This window comes from Aricia agestis, chromosome 3 (assembly GCF_905147365.1).
Source record: "Aricia agestis chromosome 3, ilAriAges1.1, whole genome shotgun sequence".
Taxonomy (NCBI): domain Eukaryota; kingdom Metazoa; phylum Arthropoda; class Insecta; order Lepidoptera; family Lycaenidae; genus Aricia; species Aricia agestis.
The window spans coordinates 23,499,624-23,524,072 of record NC_056408.1 but is presented as its reverse complement, the minus strand read 5'-3'; the positions used below and the strand labels follow the sequence as shown (position 1 = coordinate 23,524,072).

Below are 24,449 nucleotides of genomic sequence, written 5' to 3'. Positions count from 1 at the left end.
TATATATATATATATATATATATATATATATATATATATATATAATACATTACTCAATCGCGTAAAATACTTTAAAAACACGAAAATAATTTGAACGATTAAGCCATAGAGAATTAAAATAAATACATGGTTACCAATGGTTACGTCAAATTTAGTTCTCGGTCCTAATAATGGGGGCGCTGATTCCGCTTCAAATGGCACAAAAAAAGTGGGTATCATAGATCCAGCGTAGGTACTTGTATAATGCAGATCAGTGGGCTAATGTCATTATTTTGAATTAATTACATTTAACTAATTAATGTTCCACAATCCACTCTGAAGTCTGAGTGCGGCAGTAAGAGCTGGCGCGCACTACAACTTTTTGCTGTGCGTTTATTTTACCGACCTACAAAAATTAAAATGAAATGTCACTTTATGACACAGGCGTAGTGTTCGTTTCGTTTTCCAATGCACATTGCGCATGCGCGAAGTTAAAAATTAGTGTCAGTGTGTCTCACAGTTCTAAAATGTGACAGAAATTGTTAGTATTTTATTGAACATGACACTCAATTATGAAGTTGACAGTCAGCTGCCAAACTGCGAAAAAATGAAACGAACACGGCTATTGGTTCACTAAAAACAACGTATTTTTTGCGGGCGCCAGACATGTGATCAAATACGCAAATTCGCCAAGAGTGGCACTGACATTTGCCTATTTGTGCAAAGTTATTGCTGGCATGTTCCTATTTGTGCAAAGTTTGCTCAAACTTTGAAGCCCATGTCTGGCGCCGGCTTTTGAATATCCAGTTTTGGCGCCAAATTTGAAAAATGTTTTCTTTTTTCATCTGGTAGTCAATATTTATAATTTATGAAGCTTGTAATGGTTTCACCTAATCTGTAGCGGATAAAGTCAAGTCATAGATAAAGTATTATAGTATAGATGTAGTCTTAGCCCGTCCAAATATATACTAGTAATCTGTGAGCCCGTCATCGCGTGGCCCATTATTTTCATACAAGTAGTGTGCGTTTATTTTATTGAATATTTCTTTTTGTCGATTATTTCGAAGCACATTATGATACAGGAAAGGAAGGCAATTAGTTCATGATATCGATTAACTATAATTCAAGTGATGAGAATCCGTAAACACACGTAAAATGCTATGCAATTTTTATAGCCAAATTATTAATTGATGTGACATTTTAGCACTACATCTATACTATAATACTTAATCTATGACTATCTAGCATACAATGACAAATTGACATTGAATTTTTTTTAGTTGTCATAGCAACACAAACAAAACAAGACTGTCATTAGTAACCAAATTATATAAACAAAATGTTCAGCTTGAGCGGCTACGACGGCGAAGCTGTGGGGTTCGACTCCGTCTCCACGACTGCCAACCCCAGAGCTACGAGCTCCGCGCAGACCACCGAGTACGAGCAGAGGGACGCCGCAGCCCAGACCGGCCGGGCCCGGGACGTCGGCTGCACGGCGCGGCCCGCGGACGACGCCGGCGCGGCGGTGGAGCCCGAGCCGCCCGGCCTCGCCGACTTCCTGCACCGCGTGGCCCCCCTCGTCCTGCAGCAGCTCGACCGAGGTGACGCGGACTTCCTCGACCCCTCCTCCGACTCCGACGAGGAGGAGACGCCCACCGCGCGCCTGCTACAGGAGATCCCGGGCCCGGAGCGCGCCGGTGCCGGCGACGACGCCCGCGCCGTCCTGAGCCTCAGCTGGAGCGGCGGCGGCACCTCGCTGGCGGCGTCGCGCGGTCACCTCGTGCACGACGCGTGGTGCCGCGGCCCGGGCGGCGTCAAAGTGTTCGCGCCGGGCCGGGGTGCCGCCGCTCTCGCGCCCCAGCTCGAGATCCCGGAGCGGAGCTGCGTCACGGCGCTGCGGTACCACCCCGCCGGCGCCGCGCTGCTGGCGTACGGCACGGCGGCGGGCGACGTGGTGGTGTGCGAGCTGGGGGAGGGCGGTGCCCGCCCGCTCCCCACCCCGCCGCCCCGTCACGCCGCGCGCCGCGTCGCCGCCCTGCACTGGGCCGACGCCGCCGTCGCCAACTCGCTCCTGTTGATGCACGTCAAAAACAAAGCGATAAGGCGGGGAGCCGCCGACCAGGTGGGATTCGTTGAACATACTAATACTATAATAATAATAAACTAAATACATCATGCACTCGAGGCGCGTTGTAAAAAAATTATGAAGATCGTCGTCGAGCAAAACGTCTGCCGAACCTAAAGAAAGTATTGTCCGTTGTCAGGTTCTGGTATCGGGCGGCGCCGCCGGCACCGTGAACGCGTGGCGGGTGAACGCGGCTCGGGACGTGTTCGAGCTCATCACCGGCTACCGAGCGGGCAGCGCGCGGGGGCGGGACGCGCCCGACATCACGTGCCTGGACTTCGCCCGGGCCGCGCCAGGGGGCGAGGGTGCCCTGTTCGTGGCGGGCACCAGCACGGGGCGGCTGCTCGTGTGCCACGCGGTGGAGGAGGAGGACCCCGCACGCTCCGAGTTGGCCGGCCCCGCCGCCTGCGTGCTCGACGTGGCCTTCGCGCCGCACCGGCCGGCGATCTTCGTGGCCCTCTCCATGGACTCGGAGCTGCGCGTGTACGATGTCAATCGGGAGAGTCCGCTGAAGGTAGTGCCGTGAGAAAGTGAGAGAATTGACTCGTTTCGAGCATCACATAACATAATGTGATGATAAGCTGATAAACGCTTCCCACTCAAAAACGTGGTCTTAATCGTTGGTACATTATTAATTTAATTGTCAAAAATGTATTAACAAAGTTAATACATTTTTGACAACATTATATTTATTAGAAAGAACATTCAATTTTATAGTAAAAAATCCGATACGCACTCTTTTAATACACGGAACAAAAACAAACTAGTGTTATGATTTACGTAATTCAGTACTTAGTTTATTGTTTTTAGAATACTAAATTATTGTAACTTAACTATTTTAGACTAAATTAGATGGTAGTTTTAATATTTAAATCTGGCCACACTGACAACGTGCAATCCCAAGGCTACGTTCGCTTCACTTGGAGTGGGGGTTGACGGGTAAAAATTGTGTATAAATACCCCAAGAGCGCAGTATGATGCGAATTTTGACGGAAGAACAATTGTAAGAGGAATCTCTGCCCGAAAGTGTACCACTGTATAATATTGTAGAATAAATGTATTTGAAAGTCATCATGCAGTTTCTTATCATCTCAGAAGAGGGAGAAAAATCCAGGTACGCTCACTTTATATTCACTTATTATTAAATTTCTTAACTGGGATTAAATATCTTTATTTCTCATAAGTGTAACGATGCTCCCAGATAAGAAATCTGAAAAGTAATAGTAGTAAAAGAGTTATCTAATGATAGCATACAATGATTTGAAATATTCACATACAATTAATATGAAAAGAATGTAGGGTACTTTTAAAATATTTTTCAAAAGTATGTTAACAGCTGAAAGTATCATGAAGGTGCAATCGCCATACAAATATATATTATTAGCTGTGTTCTGAAAGTCGATGTAGATGTTGCGTACATTGAGGTAAATCGTTTTAAAGTGCAGCATCTTCGTATAACAAACTTCTTTAACAATAGTAATTAGTACGCGGTGAGTATAATTGGTATGTCCTATCTATTTTTCTTTTGTGTAGTTGATGTTTCTTTGTAAAGTGTGTTTATTTAAATTGAGCCGACAGTTATTATGAAATGATTTTTACTGTAATGAAATAATTTTGTTTTCGATAATTTTAGATTATCAAATGTGAAATTTTTATATGAAAAATTAATTTGTGCATTCGAGAGTTATATCTTATAATGAAGATGAGATGTTTTAATTTACTTGAGTATTAGAGTATCTGAGATTTTTACAAGTAATATAAAATTATTTAATTCAGTCATTATTACTTTGCAACAAGAGGTATTTGAAAAATACGTTGCGGAGTAGAAAGAACTCGATACACGTAACAATCACGCACCACACACATACCTTCCACTTGGTCGAGGCTACTCTTCGACAGTGAATTTAACATTACACATTTCACTTGGTCGAGGCAACTCTTCGACAGTGAATTTAACATAACATTTTGACATCATTACACATTTCACTTGGTCGAGGCAACTCTTCGACAGTGAATTTAACATAACATTTTGACATCATTACACATTTCACTTGGTCGAGGCAACTCTTCGACAGTGAGTTAAGATTACATTTTAACATGCATCATTACACATTTCACTTGGTCGAGGCAACTCTTCGACAGTGAATTTAACATTACATTTTAACATCACTATAAATTTCACTTGGTCGAGGCAACTCTTCGACAGTGAGTTAAGATTACATTTTAACATGCATCATTCATTATACATGTCACTTGGTCGAGGCTACTCTTCGACAGTGCACACCACATGTAGTTCACATTTGGACTGCTTATAGCTGCAATTATACACAATTCGCATTACACTACTCCAATATAACTTTTATTTTTATGAATAGCAAAGAGCCTACATAATATGGAAGTTGATAAAATATCCTTTTTATTACAAGATTTCAAAACGCCAAAAAGAATATTCATAACTAGTACTTATTTTTTTAGTGATGTGCAAGATTTTAGCTAATATACTTATATTATCTATGATGTATTATGTAAATATTTGGTATAGAATTACTTAACTAATTGTTTGTTCAATAAAAGAAATGAAATAATTAATAATGACCTGAATGGTTGGACATGATCAAGTATTTTGCTTGGAAAGATAACCAAACAAGTAATATAGATAAATCGAACAACGATATCAAAATACTAATGCGTCCTAAGGCACACTGCTCTCAGATGAGTGAGCTCACTCTTTTCGAGAGTGATACATTTTCGCGCTAACGATTGTATGGAATGCCTTTTCTAACATTTTTATTCTATGAAATCGAAATGGTTTATGCTAATATGATAGTATGAGATCTGTTTATTGCAGTTTATCCTTTTTATTGTCAATTTCAAGGGGTCGATTCAATAACTAGATCATTTTTGTTTTCATGAATGCTGTGGAGTGAACCATTGATTAAAGTTGCTATGGAGTGCAATATTGATTAAAGTTGCTATGGAGTGGACCACTGATCAAAGTTGCTGTGGAGTGAACCACTGATCAAAGTCGCTGTGGAGTGAACCACTGATCAAAGTTAATAGAATGAACGATTCAGAAAACCCAAAGGTATGTGCACTGAAAATTTTAAACCCAATTTCAACAGTATCATTTTCTTATTAAGAACTGTGGAGTGAACCACTGATTAAAGTAATAAAGTTTCTATTAAAAGTTTTGTTTTAAATGAAATTTGGAATAAATGAAATTTGGAAAAAATGAAATTTGCAATAAATGAAATTTGGATGAAATGAAATTTGGATTAAATAAAATTTGGATTAAATAAAATTTGGATGAAATGAAATTTGGATAAAATGAAATTTGAATTAAACGAAATTTGAATTAAATGAAATTTGAATGAAACGAAATTTGAATTAAACGAAATTTGAATTAAACGAATATTGAATTAAACGAAATTTGAATTAAACGAAATTTGAATTAAACGAAATTTGAATAAAATGAAATTTGAATAAAATGAAATTTGAATTAAATGAAATTTGAATTAAATGAAATTTGAATTAAATGAAATTTGAATTAAATGAAATTTGAATTAAATGAAATTTGGAATAAATGAAATTTGGAAAAAATGAAATTTGAATTAAACGAAATTTGAATTAAATGAAATTTGAATGAAACGAAATTTGAATGAAACGAAATTTGAATTAAACGAAATATGAATTAAACGAAATTTGAATTAAACGAAATTTGAATTAAATGAAATTTGAATTAAACGAAATTTGAATTAAACGAAATTTGAATAAAATGAAATTTGAATAAAATGAAATTTGAATTAAATGAAATTTGAATTAAATGAAATTTGAATTAAATGAAATTTGAATTAAATGAAATTTGAATTAAATGAAATTTGAATTAAATGAAATTTGAATTAAATGAAATTTGAATTAAATGAAATTTGAATTAAATGAAATTTGAATTAAATGAAATTTGAATTAAATGAAATTTGAATTAAATGAAATTTGAATTAAATGAAATTTGAATTAAATGAAATTTGAATTAAATGAAATTTGGATTAAATGAAATTTGGATTAAATGAAATTTGGATTAAATGAAATTTGGATTGTATGAAATTTGAATAAAATGAAATTTGAATAAAATGAAATTTGAATAAAATGAAATTTGAATAAAATGAAATTTGAATAAAATGAAATTTGAATTAAAATAATATAAATTTGGAATGAATGAAATTTGGATTTAGATGGGTTAAACAAAATTTAGTGAATTAGATTAAATGAAATTTATTGAATTATTAATGAAATTTATTGAATTATTAATGAAATTTATTGAATTATTAAATGAAATTTATTGAATTATTAAATGAAATTTATTGAATTATTAAATGAAATTTATTGAATTATTAAATGAAATTTATTGAATTATTAAATGAAATTTATTGAATTATTAAATGAAATTTATTGAATTATTAAATGAAATTTATTGAATTATTAAATGAAATTTATTGAATTATTAAATGAAATTTATTGAATTATTAAATGAAATTTATTGAATTATTAAATGAAATTTATTGAATTATTAAATGAAATTTATTGAATTATTAAATGAAATTTATTGAATTGTTAAATGGAATTTATTGAATTGTTAAATGGAATTTATTGAATTGTTAAATGGAATTTATTGAATTGTTAAATGGAATTTATTGAATTGTTAAATGGAATTTATTGAATTGTTAAATGGAATTTATTGAATTTGATTAAGTGAAATTTATTGAATTTGATTAAGTGAAATTTATTGAATTTGATTAAGTGAAATTTAGTGAATTCAATTAAGTGAAATTGAGTGAAATGGATTGAATTGAGATTTTAGACTGGAGTTGACTGAAATGGAAAAAAGTGTCTATACATTCTGCCTTTCTAGAGGCGTACAAAACTTTCGAAGCGGTGATAGTTTTTGAAATTCGACACGTGTTTCTTAACATTCTTGGCTACTGGACCATGTTAAGGTTCTTAAATTCGTTTTAAATAGATGTCAAGTCTTTACTGGGGCTTAAATAATTTGAATTTATTTCCTGAAAGAATGGTTCGTGCATTTGCTCCTACTAAAAATTAGTATTCAGAATGTTTTTGTTAGAAATTAAGAAACGCTGCAGTGAATATCCAATATTATTAATCCTGAAAGTTCAACATTCACCATGTCAATATTCGTGTCGCATCGTCACTCCTTGACTAGACTAGATAATAATGCATCTAGGTACATAGGTATAAATAAAAATTACTATGTTAAAGCACTTACTATGTTAAACATACAAAGCAATGGGCGTGACAGTTTTTCCATGTATCACAAAATGTAAAGATTGTAGAATATAGGTGCTAGGTACTATTATTGGGCTCGCTTCGCTCGCCCCGATTATAATTGCCAAAGTTATGTCAACTGCAAATAACACTTCTTTGTGATTGATAGCGTTAGGAGTGAGTGAATCTAATATATTATTATTAATTATTATGTGAAACTTTCTCGTGTCGGTGTTTGCTCGCAAGCTCCTCCAGAGCGCCTCAACCGATTTTAATGAAATTTTGTATGTACATTCGTTGGACCTGAGAATAGGTTTTTATCTGCTTTTTAAATATTGATACTAGAAATAATTTATACGGCAAAACGTTCGCCGGGTCAGCTAGTAGTTATATAAAGTAAAAGCTGAAAGAGACTAAGAAACTTCTTTGAGGTAAGCTAAACTTATTAAGCTATAACGATTAAGAATTATAATGTAACTCTACTGGAACATTTTTGTGTTTTAGATATTTATTATTTTTACATAATATTGTAATTTGTAGACAATTGGATGAACAATTTTTAAGCGAACTTTTTGCTTTACCTCGTAAACGGTAGTGTCATTGAAAGCAATCAGTTTTGCGATCTACAAAATCAAACGTTTTTTTGTCATATCCAGAAAAATGGCTACCACAAGATTCCTATCATCGATAGATCAAAGCACTGTAATGTTGTATTTCTGTTCTTATAAAACAAACTGTTCGCTTCTATTCGGTGGTATATAAAAATCGTATACCTAGTCAATAATTTTAAGACACCTATTTAAAAAAAAATAAAAAAACTTCAAATTGTTACGATTACGAATAATACGGTAACAAAGAGATGAGACAATTCTATCTACTGTTACTGATGTAAAAAATTACTAAGTGAAGATTCGATCCGTTTAATTATATTTCCTTAAATCTACTTCGGACTATAAGTACATATTGAGAAGTTTAAAGGGGTTGGCTTATATTTCTGGTCCACACTTTTAGTATTTTACTTTTAAAATTGTCAAATTCTACTGCATTAGTATTTTACTTTTAAAATTGTCAAATTCTACTGCATTTATCTTTGATTAAATATAGATTTTTTATAACAGTCTGTCGTATAGTATTTTGGTTATTATTCGTTGAAATAGAATTAGCAAAGCTGCTATCGAAGTAGAATTTAATATGATTTGTCAATGGGATGTTTTTCTTTTAATTCGTCAAGTTAAAGTTCCACGTGGTCGCTAGATTGAGTATTTGGTAGACAACAATCGATGATCCCAAATGTAAAACTAGACGCATTTATATTTTAAATTTTTAATGAATATGTAGAAAATAGTTAAGGTCAACTTGGGGAAGACCGGCAATCAGCATACTTTATTTGAATTGTATTAAACGTTCATTCGACACTCGGACGCTTTTCAAAATTTGGTTATGGCAAAATTTTGCCTACACATCAGGACGATATCTATTTTTAACCGACTTCCTTCATGTTAAATGGTTAATATTCTACTAATGTTACAAAATAAAAACGATAGCGATAGGTATCACAATTCTAAAAGTAAAAAATACTTTTAAGTTTAAGGTCAAAACTCCTTTACTTAATTATTATTATTATTGTTGGTATTGTAGTTTTCTATTCTCCTTTGTAAGAGTTTGTTCCAAAGTTGCGGGCTTGTGGCCAAACAACTATTATTATTATTATTTCTGACAAGTTACTTATTTAAACTACTTAGTATTACTAAACTGGCCTAAAGTATTTAAGGGTCATGTGAGATTTAGATTAAAGACGAAGCAAAAACATAGAAATGACTCAACATTATAGTTTTATGCCTGATCTGGAGCTCGTGGAATCTAGATTTAAAACTATATGTTTAGAAATATAACCAAGTTAATCCCGAATTATTCGAGAACCGATAGAAAATTAGGCATGTATCACACTATCTCTGGTTTAGATGATTAGAAGAAAGTCATTTAAAATGATAATTAAATTACTCATTAATAATTCCGGTAATTTCTTGGTATTATTTAAAAATGTATCAATGCAGTCTGTGTTTTTATGATTATTAATAGTTAAGTTATTTTTGCAGTGAATCTTAGTATTTGCCCTTGAACCTTTGCCTTTTGATTACCATAAGTTTATGTTGAACAAGATTTTATTTTAGAAAGAAGCATAGTTTATAAAATGCTGTACTATAACAATTGTTTCGAAAAATGTGATAAAGGCATTACATAAATAAGTATGCTCTTTACTGCAGAAAAGCTTAACATGAAGATGTCATGGTTTAAACAAATTTGTTAATTTTGGGTAGTCTTGTAAGTTAATAAAGTGTATAAAATATATTCCCATCTCCACATAAAATAAATTTTAAATTACTTGATATTTCAAAATGTAATTCAGTATATACTTTCCTGGGAATATGATGATTACTATTTGAAGTTCTATATAGATAATTTATTATAGTTAGTTTTTTTCTGGGAATATCAGATGATCACAGATCTATACAGATGCAAATGATAAATAAAATTAGAATCGGCTGAAGTGAAGTTCCATACTAGTAGCTTTAAAAGTAAAATTGGAAGACCAATAATTATTAAAACTTCCAGAGGTTTATATCACCAGCGATATTTGATAAAGTACCTAAGATAGGTAATTTTATTTTGTTTTGTTTCTTGTGTGAGATGTTATTAAGTATTTAAGCTTATTTTTAATATTGCCGTTTGTTTCTATTAAGTTTTTTGTGATATATAATTTTATTTTCTTGACACTCGAGTTATGTAATTTCTATTAAATGAATCGCAAAGATAATTATTCTAATGCGCTTTTGTGTAGTTCACAAATTCAGCATAAGTAACTAAAATTTTAGATAGTTGTACTTCTATAATACTGTAATTACCACATTTGTGTTTTTATTGTTTCAACAATGTTGGTTGATATAATTGCAAAGCAATTATTGTACAAAAATCTTATAAGTTATATTAGTTTAATTAATGTTTGTATATTGTAATATTAATTATTATATTATATTTTATCATTCTACACGGTTTGTAACAAAACAAATGAATTGTTTTTCTAAATGTAAAATTTAATTTGATATAAATAACAATAGGTTAGTTTATAGTGAAAATGTATAGATAACTAAAAATATGTTATATGTATTGCACCATTGATGATTGTTTTAAGAGTGCATCGGGACGCTGCACGTTGTCGGATGGCCGAATGTTATGATTTACGTAATTCAGTACTTAGTTTATTGTTTTTAGAATACTAAATTATTGTAACTTAATTATTTTAGACTAAATTAGATGGTAGTTTTAATATTTAAATCTGGCCACACTGACAACGTGCAATCCCAAGGCTACGTTCGCTTCACTTGGAGTGGGGGTTGACGGGTAAAAATTGTGTATAAATACCCCAAGAGCGCAGTATGATGCGAATTTTGACGGAAGAACAATTGTAAGAGGAATCTCTGCCCGAAAGTGTACCACTGTATAATATTGTAGAATAAATGTATTTGAAAGTCATCATGCAGTTTCTTATCACTAGCAGTTAATTACTCACGTCTTCAAAAGGTTCAAAATTCATTTGTGGGACTCGGTATACGTTTCTACAATAGATTACCTGATGACATTTTAGACTTGCCTTTTAATAAATTTAAAGAATGTATCAAAAATAAATTAATTCGAAAGAGTTACTACAAAATAAACGACTTTTTTGATGACATCCATCCATGGGAATAGTATTTACGTAACAATTTTATGCTTTTCTTTATGTAATAAAAATAATTAGTCAAGGTGAAAATTAATGCATTGACATAATTATTATTATATTCCATAAATTGACATAATCATAATCATTTAACATATTTTATACTTTATATTTGACACATATTATTTGATGTACATATTATTTATTTTGACATTTTATTATTATTGCCTTCAAATATTATTTAATTATATAAATAAATAATAAAATATTAATTATTTAATAAAATAATTAATGTTTTACGACCTAAATATAAGTTCAATTTAAATAATATAAAAATTATGTATTAAAATATGAAAATTGGATAACATGGAATTTTGTAATAACTATAGGAAGTTAAATCTTAATAATGCTGTTAATGTGTAAACTATTTATTTGACGTTCATAAGTGTTACTGTGTGACCTACATGAATAAATTATTTTGATTTGATTTGATTTGATTTGGTACGTCTATGTCAACTGTCAGGTGGTGTCGGCGGAGGCGTGCGTGTCGTGCGTGCGGTGGGTGTGGGGGTGGTGGGTGGTGGTGGGGCTAGCGGGCGGTGCGGAATCGCTGCGCGTGTACAGCGTGGCCGACGGGCGCGCGCTGCCGGTGGCGGGCCTGGGCCCCCGCGCCGACGTCACGTGCCTCGACGTTATGCCGGCTCTTGATATAGGCGAACGCGTTGGCCAACGCGTCTGCAGACGCGTTGGCCCAATGTGTAGAACGGGCGTTCGCGCGTTGGCCGTAGGTATTTAGACGTTGGCCGACGCATCTGCGAGCTTGCCGCGCGGGTCGGAAATGTCGGCAAAAGATCAAAGGACATTTGTCGCAAGCTTCGCGCTCCATCCACACATAGGCCGCGCGATCAGTTTGCCCGGAGTTATAATTATGATAATTATTATAATATGTAATAATTTTTGTATGTAATAATTTAATAAATAATAAGTAGGTAATAAAATAATTACTTATATTATTTTAATATTATAAAATATTATGTAAAAGTGAGTTTATTTCTTTGTTTGTTACGTTTTCTCGCCTTTTATTTATTTATTTCCAGAATACTCTTTAAAAACTTTTTCTTGTCCACATTTACAAAGTAATTATAAGCTGTGAATAAATAAACAGCTGCAGCTGTTAGCGACTAAACATCCATTTTGAATCCGTCCGCACATTGGCGCGATCCAAAGCATACTGAACGACCTTCCTATGTGTGGATTACTCACAAACGCCGTTGCAAGCGCACTGCCAACGCGTCTGCAGACGCGTTGGCCAACGCGTTCGCCTATATCAAGAGCCGGCATAACGCACAAAGGGTAACTCATGCCATGATCACACCTACCGAGTAGAGTGGCGAGATAGTTGGGAGACGGTGCAGAAGCTCTCGTCCAATCAAATTGGCCGACAGCACCGAGTGCTCGGCCGAGGGCACTGTCTCGCCACTATCTATACTAATATTATAATCTATACTTAATATTATAATTGGGAAGAGTTTGTTTGTTTGTTTGTTTGAACGCGCTAATCTCAGAAACTACTGGTCCGATTTGAAAAATTCTTTCAGTGTTAGATAGCCCATTTATCGAGAAAGGCTATAGGTTATATTTTATCATGCTAGGACTAATAGGAGCGAAGAAATAGAGGAAAATGTGGAAAAAAACGGGGGAAATTATTTGAAAGGGCTTATCTCACGAGCTACTGAAGAAATTTTTTGTTATTTAGCACAGATAAGAAGTACACCACGTGAAGGATCATAGACTATTTTTTGTGGACTAATTTGTCTGTGAAATATCTAATTTACGCGGGCGAAGCTGCGCGGAACTCATGACATCACGCGTAATTTCCCACCCATTTTGCTGAACCATTTTGCTGAAATTTGGTATAAAGATACTTTGAGTCCCGAAAAAGAACATAGGATACATTTTGTCCCGGAAAAATGTACGGTTACTGCACAATATACTTTTATGATTTGCGCGTAAACTATTCTATCTATTTTGATGGAATTTGGTATGGATACCTTGAGTCTCGGGAAAGGACAAGGAATACTAATTTTTTTCCCGGAAAATGTACGGTTCCCACACAATATACTTTTCTGATTTGCGCGTAAACGACTCAAACGATGTACGGGAACAACTATAAACTAAAGTCCACGCGGACGGAGTCGCGGGCAACAGCTACTAAGTTAATAATCCGCGCGCGAGCTTCGTGGAATCGGGGCCTAGGAGTGCGGGGTGAAGAGTGCGGGACGCACCTTTTACTAGTCTTAAGTAAAAAGCTAAAAAATATGAAAAAATAAATGTTTTTCAGACTCCGTATTGCTGCCGGCGATAAGGAGGGCAACATAAGAGTTTGGGAGCTTCCACCTCTTCGAAATAAGTTTAACTGTGAAAACTGGGTGTAGTTAATAAAACGAATTTTGTTATTAGATAATATTATATTACTTAGTGTATTACTTATATAATATATATTATTAGATTATATTAAAAAATTTGAAAATTATTTTTTCTGTTTTCGATTTATTTCATTGTTGTCTTTATAGGCTCTGTACAATTTAATTAATCATTATTTTATTATTTTTTGTTCCAAAAAGGAGTCGCTACGAGTCTCAGGTGTTGTGGTAAGACTGGGGGACAATGGTCCTCGTGTCTTGTGGCAGTTGTGACTTGTGGCCCATGTACTTGTGACATGTGATCAGAGCATTGAGGTACTATAGACTGGAGAGAGCCTTATATCAGTGTATAAGCGTCAAAAGCGTGTAATGTTATGTCCTACTTACTAGGACATAACAAAGGAGTCTGTCGGCATATTTCATGTAATAAAAGTATTAATAAAGGTTTTTAGTGAACATTTAATGCTAGATATTGTTGAGTTTTCTGGTTTCGCTAAATAATAAACCATAAGAATGGTCAAAGAATGCCTCAAACACGTGGATTTTACATTAAATACGTAAGCTTTAAATAACGTTTTTTGGGCTTTTCAATCGGTATTTTTGTAAGCTAAAGATAATTTATAAGTTTATTAATCCCTTATTTGTGCTATATAAGGCATTCGTCCTAAAAATGTCACATCAATTAATAATTTGGCTTTTTACGTGTGTTTACTGATTCTCATCACTTGAACTATAGTTAATCGATATCATGAACTAATCGACTTTCTTTCCTGTATCATAATGTGCTTCGAAATAATCGACAAATAGAAATATTCAAGAAAATAAACGCACACTACTTGTATGAAAATAATCACAAAATGGCCACGCGATGACGGGCTAAGACTAATACATCTATACTTAATACTTAATCTATGGATCAGAGATTGCGGATCGTGTCCATCAACCATCGGAATATAGGGGAAACATCTAATCGGCGCCAACTTAGACGCTCGGCGAGACTGGCTTCCCTTCCTCGTAGGACTCCACAATGATCGTTGAGAACGGTCCTTATATGCTTAAGGACTATTTATACCAGCCTAAGCCCCAATTTCACCAACGACTGTTAAAGTTAACGCTCGAATTAGTATCACGTCACCTCTTTCATTTTTCTTATGAATGAAAGAGAAGACATGACATTTTAACAAGCTGTTAACACTAACAGACGTTGGTGAAATTGGAGCTAAGGCTGGTATAAATCATAGTCTTAATATATACTGTCGTAAAGACCACCTGACAACCCGAAAATGCGTGACCATTTTCGATCTGTCGATGTGTGCGTGTGCTAGTGATGTATATTTTACTATCGATAGTATAGTATTTTGCTATCGATAGTATAGTCCGTTCGAGTTATTTTACCTGAGTTTCTATAAGAAATAAATAATATGCAACTTTGACAGATTTGTATTTCAAATTAGGTATCATAAATTTTAATTGGCAAAAAAAAGGTGACGATTGAAAAGTAGATACACATTTTCTTTTGGAATGATTTTTCAATCGTCGGATATGTTATGACATGAGGTTCTTATAGGGGTAAATAATATACACATAACACATTATAAAGTTACTTATTTATTACTCAGGTAAAATCTATCTTTTAAATCAGTCCTTACATTGAAAGTAAACAACACACTATACTAGTATATTATATTTTATTCTTATTATCATAATATTTTTTATTACAATTATTTTTAACCGACTTCCAAACAGGAGGAGTCTAGACGTTCGGCTCTGGATATATTTTTTATGTATGTTCAACGATTACTCCGCCGTTTATGAACCGATTTTCAAATTTTTTCTTTTGTTGTACATTGTATTGTTCCGAGTAGGTATCATGTTCACAAAAGTGGTGGTCTGGTGATGGAAACCATGAGAAATCGAGGTGACTCCTTGATATTCAAATGGGAACATATTATGGTCCCAGAAAACGTTCAAAATCTTTCGATTAATAAATTTAAAAAAGTAGTCAAAGAACGTTTTGTGCCAAAGCCTTTAGGTCAATGATTTCATAAACGATGACACATCTTGGGAATGCTGAATTACTGCTTGCAAGGCTACTTCTACATGCCTTACAATTATTATGTATCTATCTATGTTTACATTGTATAATTTTTAGTTACAGCATTGTAAATTTTATTTTAAAAGATTATTTTTTTTCTCACTTTTTTTGGTAAAAAGTGGGCCCCGTGCGAGTTTCTTACGCCGGTTCTTCTCGTCGGCTTAGTTCCCGAACCGGTGGTAGGCACCATGTATTCTGAAAATATATTTTATTTTAGATTTGTTCAGAAATAAAGCAATTTTGATTTTGATTTTTTAAAACACCAACTGTAGGTATAGAAAACGACAGCTAAAAAGAGTAAATTCATCATTTTTTTAACAAAAAATTAAAACCGACTTCCAAAATAATGACAATTCCTTTTCTGTACTCAGTATTAATTCTGTTCTCAATCTTCATTATTTTGCAATCGGTACCAGTTAACCTAATCGCCAGTTCTCTGACAGAATAGGTATAACTGCAACTTATATACTTAGGACTGGTACCGACTTCAAAATTATGAAGATTGAGTACAGAATAAGGATTATTTAATACTTTTTAGTTCATTTAAGTATAATCTTAAATGAACTAAAAAGCAATAATTGCTTATAATTGCTTATTTTTAATAATTGCTTCAGTAACAAGTGCAACAGTATGTCAAACTTACTGGCACAAATAAAGTTGGGATAGCTCTTTTAACCAAAATAGTATTTATTCTACTTTTTCTTTAAAAATTTTCAATGAAATGTTTGCTACATATTGTTGAATTTTTCTTGGGATTCCAACCAACACGCCCAATTAATTTCAGCCATTTTCCTCTTATTAGAGGATCTTGAGGGAATCTGTAAAACAAATGATTATGATATATAAATATAAACCTTCCTCTAGTTTTAGAGTCACTCTATATTATAGTAGTTATATTATATTAGCTATATTATAATATACTATTAGTTAAAATAAGATAATATGTCCTTTTTAGTCCGGCCGCACATTATCCGAATTTGTGATCACTAAAATTCGGACGCCCCGCCCCGCTCGTACATTTTGACACGTCAGAAATTCTTTTAGTATGATGGGTCTACAACAAAATGTATGAACAGAGTGCGTTCCGCCGGGCGTCCGAATTTTTCTGATCAGAAATTTCGGATAATGTGCGACCGGGCTTAAGGTGATAAATATAAAGGTAAATGATTTTTAATTTTAGTTTTATGTTATTGTAAAATATCGATAAGCATATCGATAAATTTGATTCAAGCACTAGCGTCTTAGAATAAGACTAGCGTATATGTAAAAAAATTTGATGAAAAAATTTTCTTCAAAATTTGTGTAATATAAGAACAATAGTACCTTTAGTTACGCAAAATATGAAAGTAAAAGGGAGGATTCATAATATTTTATTTGAAATAGAGAACTAAAGACAGAATAGAGCGAAAATAAACACATCGTAGCAATTAGGACATGAAGATTAATTACCTGTGAAATGTATATTTTTCAGGATTATTCTTATGATTTACACTGCAAACAATTACAGCACAAGTCAACATTTTTAAATATAATAATATTTATAAGAAATAACAAACAAATTGAACAATATATTGGAAATACCGAAAGGACATAAAAACGACTGACGACTTTTGACGACCTGTCAAATAAAAGTGGTTACAATTTTCATTAGACTGCCTCTCTCTTTTCATCTTGTTATAATAATTATGATACCGTTAAAAAGCGTTAAATTGTACTCCAATAAAGTGAGCTTTTGAAAAGTATCGAGGGAGACTGTTTTTTTTTTAGTCTAAAGTGTGGTTTTGTTCGAAACTCTATTTGAAATGAATAAATTTTTATAAGAAAAGATGTGTTTTAGATAAGGTTTTACTTATTTGCTTTGATCAATTCAAAATTTTTTTGCACATAGACTAAAAAAATATATTTAAAACAAAAATGGTAAAGTGAGGTTTTGTTCTTCACCTCCTCAATTCCATAAAGGATTTTCTTCTCTCTCGCACTCTTTGTTGGTCTTAAGCATTATAGGTTTATGGGTATAAATCATAGACTTAATATATACTCTCGTATAAATAGTCAGTACTCAAGATGCGATCCGGTCTCAAGACGCGGTTCGGCTCTGTGATTGGTCCAAATTTTGACAGCCAACCAATCACAAAGCCCTGAACCGTGTCTTGAGACTGAGATGCATCTTGAGTACTGACTATTTATACCGGCCTAAGAAAAAAGGGATGACACTACGATGTTGCCACTACGATGTACCTATCGGAATATTAACTTTATGTAGCTGCGACGAAAACGCACGAAAGCTGCGCGAAGTCCCTTGAATTTTCGCGATAATTCGATTTATCAAATCATCCTATGACATATACAAGAATTGCTCGAAGATATTTAAAGATATTTTAACGTGTGTCGTATGCGGTATAACACGAGAGCCGTGCCATCCATACTAATATTATAAATGGGAAAATCTGTAATGTCTGTCTGTCCATCCGTCCGTCAGTCCGACTGTCTGTCAGTCTGTTACCTACCTCTTCACGCCAAAACCGCTGAACCGATTTTGCTGAAATTTGCCATGGAGATACTTAGGCTGGTATAAATAGTCAGCACTCAAGATGCATCTCGGTCTCAAGACACGTTTCAGGCTCTGTGATTGATTGGCTGTCAAAATTTGGACCAATCACAGAGCCGAACCGCGTCTTGAGATCGGGTCGCATCTTAAGCACTGACTATTTATACTGGCCAGCCCAGTCTGTCAAAAAAATAATGAAATTAAGGCAACTCACTGAGTCGGCCATTTGTAAAGAAGAAGAAGAAGAAAAAGTGGCAACATCGTAGTGTCATCCCTTTCAAATCAATCTAAAGAAAAAAGGGATGACACTACGATGCTGCCACCACGATGTACCTATCGGAATATTAACTTTATGTACCAGCCTCAAAGTCCCGGGAAAAGACTAGGAAGGATATAACAGCTTATAAGAATCCTATGGCTTTTCCCGGGACTCAAAGTATATAAAAGACAAAAAGTATTTTGTACGGGAAAAATTTACGGTTCCAGCGCAATAAACGAGTTTTGGTGCAAAGAAGTTGCAAGCGTCTTATTGGAATTTGGAACTTCGTTTAAATATGTAAAGGAAATATATTTTTTTTATAATCTACATTCTATGGTCTATGGACAGGGTGACCATATGTGGTAGGTTTCTGCCATTTTGGCAGGATGGGCGTCTTATTTTGGCCCATGGCATGATCGGTTGACGTTTTAAAAACTTGGCAGGTTTTGGCAGGATTGGGGAATAAAAAATAATGCATCAAAGAAGTCAGTGATTTATTCTGACTTATTCCCCAAAAATTATCTACACTTAAAACAGAATTTGAATTACTACCACCAGATTCTTCTGGTGGTAGTAATTCAAATTCTGTTTTAAGTGTAGATAATTTTTGGGGTGCAATAGGCAAAATGCGAATTCTAATAGACACTATAATTATTTTAAATCTTTCAAAGGTCTTGTTATGCTTACCAACGCCTCATGCGAAAGAATGTTCTCCCAAATCAATACAAAAACTCGGAACCGTTTTTAGGGTTCCGTACCCAAAGGGTAAAAACGGGACCCTATTCATGAGACTTCGATGTCTGTCTATCCGTCTGTCTGTCCGTCTGTCTTTCCGTCTGTCTGTCTCCAGGCTGTATCTCAAGAACCGCTATAGCTAGAGTTCTGAAATTTTCACAGATTGTGTAATTCCGGCATAGTAAAAGGAGGGGAAGTAAGTTATCTTCATACAAAAGCACCGCGCGCGGCTTGTATGTGTGCGCCATAGTATCAATGCGTCGCCACACGGCACACAACAAAATCTCGGACAATATTTCGGCATAAGAAGTCGGGGCTAACACTTTACGCTGCACGCTCGCGCCGCGCCGCGCCACGGCTCAAAAATTTCCGATCATAATCGCAGGAGTACTAGATATTGCTGTGTGTTTGGGTGTTTTAATAGTAATGCAACTGTCTTTGTTTAAATTACCTGTTGAACAGGAAAGGTCAGTACTACTCACTTACTCTAGCATAATATAATAATTTTTACTTGATGATCAGATACTTACTTCTTTTTTATTGTATTAGTTTTCTATCACACAAAGGAAGTAGGTAGGTAGGTAGATCTACTTTCCCACTAGAACATAGTATAAATAAGATAATGTTTTATGTACTTTTGATCCGTCAACTAATTTGTCGCTATTGCTTTGTTTTCGTAATAGTAATTTGTCGATTTCTCTATGTAGACCGTATATTCACTAACTACTTACAGTCAATTACTTATTTTAAATCGTAATTAAAAATAAGTACTTGACTAATTGTAAATCACAATACACATAAAGCAAAGTTCGAATCATAACAACAGATTTGTTTATAGTATAAGAGACAGGCGTTAGTTTTTAATGTTGTTTTATAGGGTATTTTTATAATTTTATTTAGACATCGGAATATATGCACGATCAAAGTGCCGAAATATGCATGCAAATATGCACGAAAAATGGCCAAAATATGCACAAAATATGCACAATAAAGATTTACTTTTTATTAAAAGTCGAAGTAAAAAGCGACGACGTTACCGCTGTTTATGCGGTTGCGCGAACAAAGCGCGGACGGCCGCTCCCACACCAACCCGCCGCGCCTCCGCGCCGCCTAAAATTGACAACCCTAAGACAGTAGGTAATTATATCGCGGATTGGGCCGGAGTTTTCATACTTCCCCTCCTTTTACTATGATTCCGGTGCCGCTAAACCAAGCAACCAGAGCAACAAATACTAAAATCAAAATAAAATTCATATTTCCATACAACAAACGTGATTTTTTTGCTCGTAATTAATAATGGCAACAGCTAAACGCTTTAAATTTTCACAAAATCCTTAATTATATTTGCAATTTAATTATTAATAATAACAAAATTTTAATAAAATAAATATTTAATCCCATAAAAAAACACAATTTTTTTGCCTAGGTACTTTCTGATTTCTCTCTATAACGGTACGGAACCCTTCGTTAGCGAGCCCGACTCGCACTTGGCCGATTTTATAAACAAACATGTTGCATCTATGTTGCATCATAGATGAATAATTAAATAAAAAGTATCAAAGCCCATACAAACTAGCGTGATTGCAATTTTAGTTCTCATCTGAATGATAGATGGCGTTGGGTGTATCAAATTGGCCTTAACATGCCTTTAACGGATAAAAATACATGTGCCATCTAGTAGATTCTTTTTAAAACTCCTTGCAAGCTACGAAATAACCCATATATGGCTGGTCTCTGGTTGCATGAATGGTGAGCATAGCGATTGCAAAGTTTCCTTCAAACCCACAAAATAAATTTTGAATCGCATGAACAAATCTATGTATAAAGATAAAGAAAAGGAAGAAGACGATGCGAATTTTTAATCTAATAAAAAATGTAATATATTATATAATTGAGTCTACTAGAATAAAAAACCGCAATGTCCAATAATGTTTTTATTGGACATTGCGGTTTTTGATTCTAGTAGACTAACATGTATTTTTACTTTTCTTACTTTAAAACAACAGTTCATAAAGATGGCAGTATGTGGGCATTTTTACTACATTCTTTGGCAGGGTTAATTGTCAGTTTTTTGACTAAAGTAAGGCAGGATCTGTAATTTAAATATGGTCACCCTGTCTATGGAGCTGTATCGTATCTACAAATTTATACTAGTAATCTGTGGAGCTGTAGCGGTAGCCGGCCGCCATTTTGCTTAACGCAATGTTGACAGCGTTGCCAGAATGTTACTTTTGTAACATTTTACGTTACTTTTGACCCTTGCATGTTACATTCATGTGACATGACTACAGATGTTACTTTTACGTTACTTTTGGTACATAAGTGAAAAAAAAAGATGTTTGAAACCAAAAATGCGAAAACGAAACACACTAAGTTTTATTGAGTTTTGTCGTTACAGCTGACAATGCTTTAAATGAACGTGGCGAAAAAAGCAAAGCTAACGCTGCCATCATACAAAAACAAATTTTTGACGGTTCTACTTTATCAGCAGCGCCCCCGCCCACGTTCATTTAATTAAAGCCTTGTCGCACCTTAGTTTAAAGTTTTGTTTAATGACCATCATGTTGGTAGACTTGGTCTACCAACATGATGGTCTAAACTAAACTAAACTAAGCTAAACAAAATGGAGCAAAATAAAATGTCTTCGTAAAAATAAAATATAATCGGCCAAGTGTTGCCTGCAGCTCTTCTGATGTTGCGAGTGTCCATGGGCGACGGTAGTTGCTTACCATCAGGTGACCTGTTTGCTCGTTTGCCCCCTTATTTAATAAAATTAAAAAAAAGTGTGAGTCTGACTCGCTCGTAAAGGGTTTCGTACCGTGATAGCGCAAAAATAGGCCAAAAATTGTGTTTTTTTTGTATAAGAGCTTAAGTTATTATATTTTCATTTTAATATAATTATACGGAATCCAAAAAATCACTTCATCTCTATATCTCTATAATATGTATAGTATGTTTTCGTGCATTCTGGATACAAACATTTAAAATATATGACTTCCGCCATTGTATAGCGAGGCGATATCTGAGCAAAAATAGTTACAGGCATGTGGACAAAAGTGCTTGTGTAAATTCTATTGATAAATAATACCTAATCTGACGAAATGGAAGAAGAATACATGGATGCCCAGGACTCTAGTGTTAACGATGTAGGCAGTCATAGTAATGATGGCAACGACAATTTAGAGGAAGCGTCCAAAGATTTTAGTGAACCTAGTGGATACGAAGAAAATTTCGATGATGAAGAAGGCGGTAGCGGCTTTCGAGGAGGTCGCGGAGGAAACCGTGGAAATTACAGGTCAGTGTCGCTTTGTTTTATTACCATGCCCATTTCCAACCCAATCTTGGCAATGCATTCGGAGATCTAAAAACTAATTTGTCCTTGATGTTTCTGGGTATGTAGAAATATCTGTCGTTGTATTAATATACACAGACCCTCGCAAAATTGTTGGACTTTTCTTAGAATCCTACTATCAAGTCTTTTGCTATTGTTTGAATTCTAGCCTATAATCTATAATATCTAAACAGCAATCAACTGCGAATGAATCTGGTACCAATTTTTGACGATATTTTTGTAGCATTTTATTTTATTTGTATTATTATTTAATTAAAATTCACAATGTTTATGTACTATCTAATTTTAACATTTAATTTAATTTTATATATTTTATATGGGTTTATTGCCTGCAATAAATGATTATTATTATTATTATTATTAATTTTTACTTCTGTTACTATGTAGTATGTTCCCCTTTAAACTGATGAAAGGAGCTGCAACTGATTAGGTACCTACTGATATATTATGTATATAGTAATGTGTCATGAAATAATCCATACTAATATTATAAATGCGAAAGTATCTCTGTCTGTCTGTCTGTCTGTCTGTCTGTCTGTCTTGCTTTCACGCCAAAACTACTGAACCGATTGCAATGAAATTTTGTATACAGTTATTCTAGAGTCTGAGAAAGGACATAGGCTACATTTTGATGTGGGAAAATATCTTATTTCCATGAAAATTTCGATGAAAATGAATTCGCATTGCGCGTGGCCAGCGCTCATCCCGGGGGTCCTGGGTTCGAGTCCCGCAGGCGGAACAAAAAGTTTTCAATTTTCCTGGGTCTTGGATGTGTATTAAAATAAAATTTCAAAAATCTTAAACATATTTTATGTATAATATTATAAAAAATCCAGAAATATATCGATGGAATGAACATTTTAGTTCTAATACGATTCAACAGATGGCGTTTTATTTTTTACTTTATTGTAACATAGAACTAATCATACTTATTAGTTAGTATGTTTTTGTTTATAGTTTTTAATACGTTAGAATATGATGTTTAATCCATACTAATATTATAAATGCGAAAGTATCTCTGTCTGTCTGTCTGTCTGTCTGTCTGTCTGTCTGTCTGTCTGTCTGTCTGTCTGTCTTGCTTTCACGCCAAAACTACTGAACCGATTGCAATGAAATTTTGTATACAGTTATTCTAGAGTCTGAGAAAGGACATAGGCTACATTTTGATGTGGGAAAATATCTTATTTCCATGAAAATTTCGATGAAAATGAATTCGCATTGCGCGTGGCCAGCGCTCATCCCGGGGGTCCTGGGTTCGAGTCCCGCAGGCGGAACAAAAAGTTTTCAATTTTCCTGGGTCTTGGATGTGTATTAAAATAAAATTTCAAAAATCTTAAACATATTTTATGTATAATATTATAAAAAATCCAGAAATATATCGATGGAATGAACATTTTAGTTCTAATACGATTCAACAGATGGCGTTTTATTTTTTACTTTATTGTAACATAGAACTAATCATACTTATTAGTTAGTATGTTTTTGTTTATAGTTTTTAATACGTTAGAATATTATCTATACTAATCCATACTAATATTATAAATGCGAAAGTATCTCTGTCTGTCTGTCTGTCTGTCTTGCTTTCACGCCAAAACTACTGAACCGATTGCAATGAAATTTTGTATACAGTTATTCTAGAGTCTGAGAAAGGACATAGGCTACATTTTGATGTGGGAAAATATCTTATTTCCATGAAAATTTCGATGAAAATGAATTCGCATTGCGCGTGGCCAGCGCTCATCCCGGGGGTCCTGGGTTCGAGTCCCGCAGGCGGAACAAAAAGTTTTCAATTTTCCTGGGTCTTGGATGTGTATTAAAATAAAATTTCAAAAATCTTAAACATATTTTATGTATAATATTATAAAAAATCCAGAAATATATCGATGGAATGAACATTTTAGTTCTAATACGATTCAACAGATGGCGTTTTATTTTTTA

General features: G+C 34.2%; 2 protein-coding genes across 2 annotated transcripts in view; both read left to right on the top strand.

Annotated features, from left to right (window-relative positions):
* The first annotated feature begins 1,306 nt into the window (after nucleotides 1–1,306).
* Nucleotides 1,307–13,546, top strand: LOC121725507. Its single transcript, XM_042112509.1, has 4 exons — nucleotides 1,307–2,101; nucleotides 2,244–2,618; nucleotides 11,623–11,780; nucleotides 13,441–13,546. Exons 1-4 carry the CDS (start codon nucleotides 1,319–1,321, stop codon nucleotides 13,532–13,534), a joined length of 1,410 nt encoding a protein of 469 aa, XP_041968443.1. The 5' UTR covers nucleotides 1,307–1,318; the 3' UTR covers nucleotides 13,535–13,546.
* An 8,653-nt stretch (nucleotides 13,547–22,199) lies between these two features.
* The window catches only part of LOC121725763 (transcription elongation regulator 1-like), a 45,606-nt gene continuing 43,356 nt past the window's right edge, over nucleotides 22,200–24,449 (top strand). Inside the window, exon 1 of the mRNA XM_042112863.1 lies at nucleotides 22,200–22,454. Coding sequence (XP_041968797.1) covers nucleotides 22,261–22,454 — 194 coding nt within the window. The 5' untranslated portion in view covers nucleotides 22,200–22,260. The remainder of the gene's footprint in view (nucleotides 22,455–24,449) is intronic.

Bases quoted from the DNA above. Each gene is read 5' to 3' on its own strand.
- LOC121725507 (XM_042112509.1), top strand. From the start codon at position 1,319: ATGTTCAGCTTGAGCGGCTACGACGGCGAAGCTGTGGGGTTCGACTCC. The intron at 2,102-2,243 runs GTGGGATTCGTT...GTCCGTTGTCAG, and splicing joins GGCGGGGAGCCGCCGACCAG to GTTCTGGTATCGGGCGGCGC. The intron at 2,619-11,622 runs GTAGTGCCGTGA...GTCAACTGTCAG, and splicing joins ATCGGGAGAGTCCGCTGAAG to GTGGTGTCGGCGGAGGCGTG.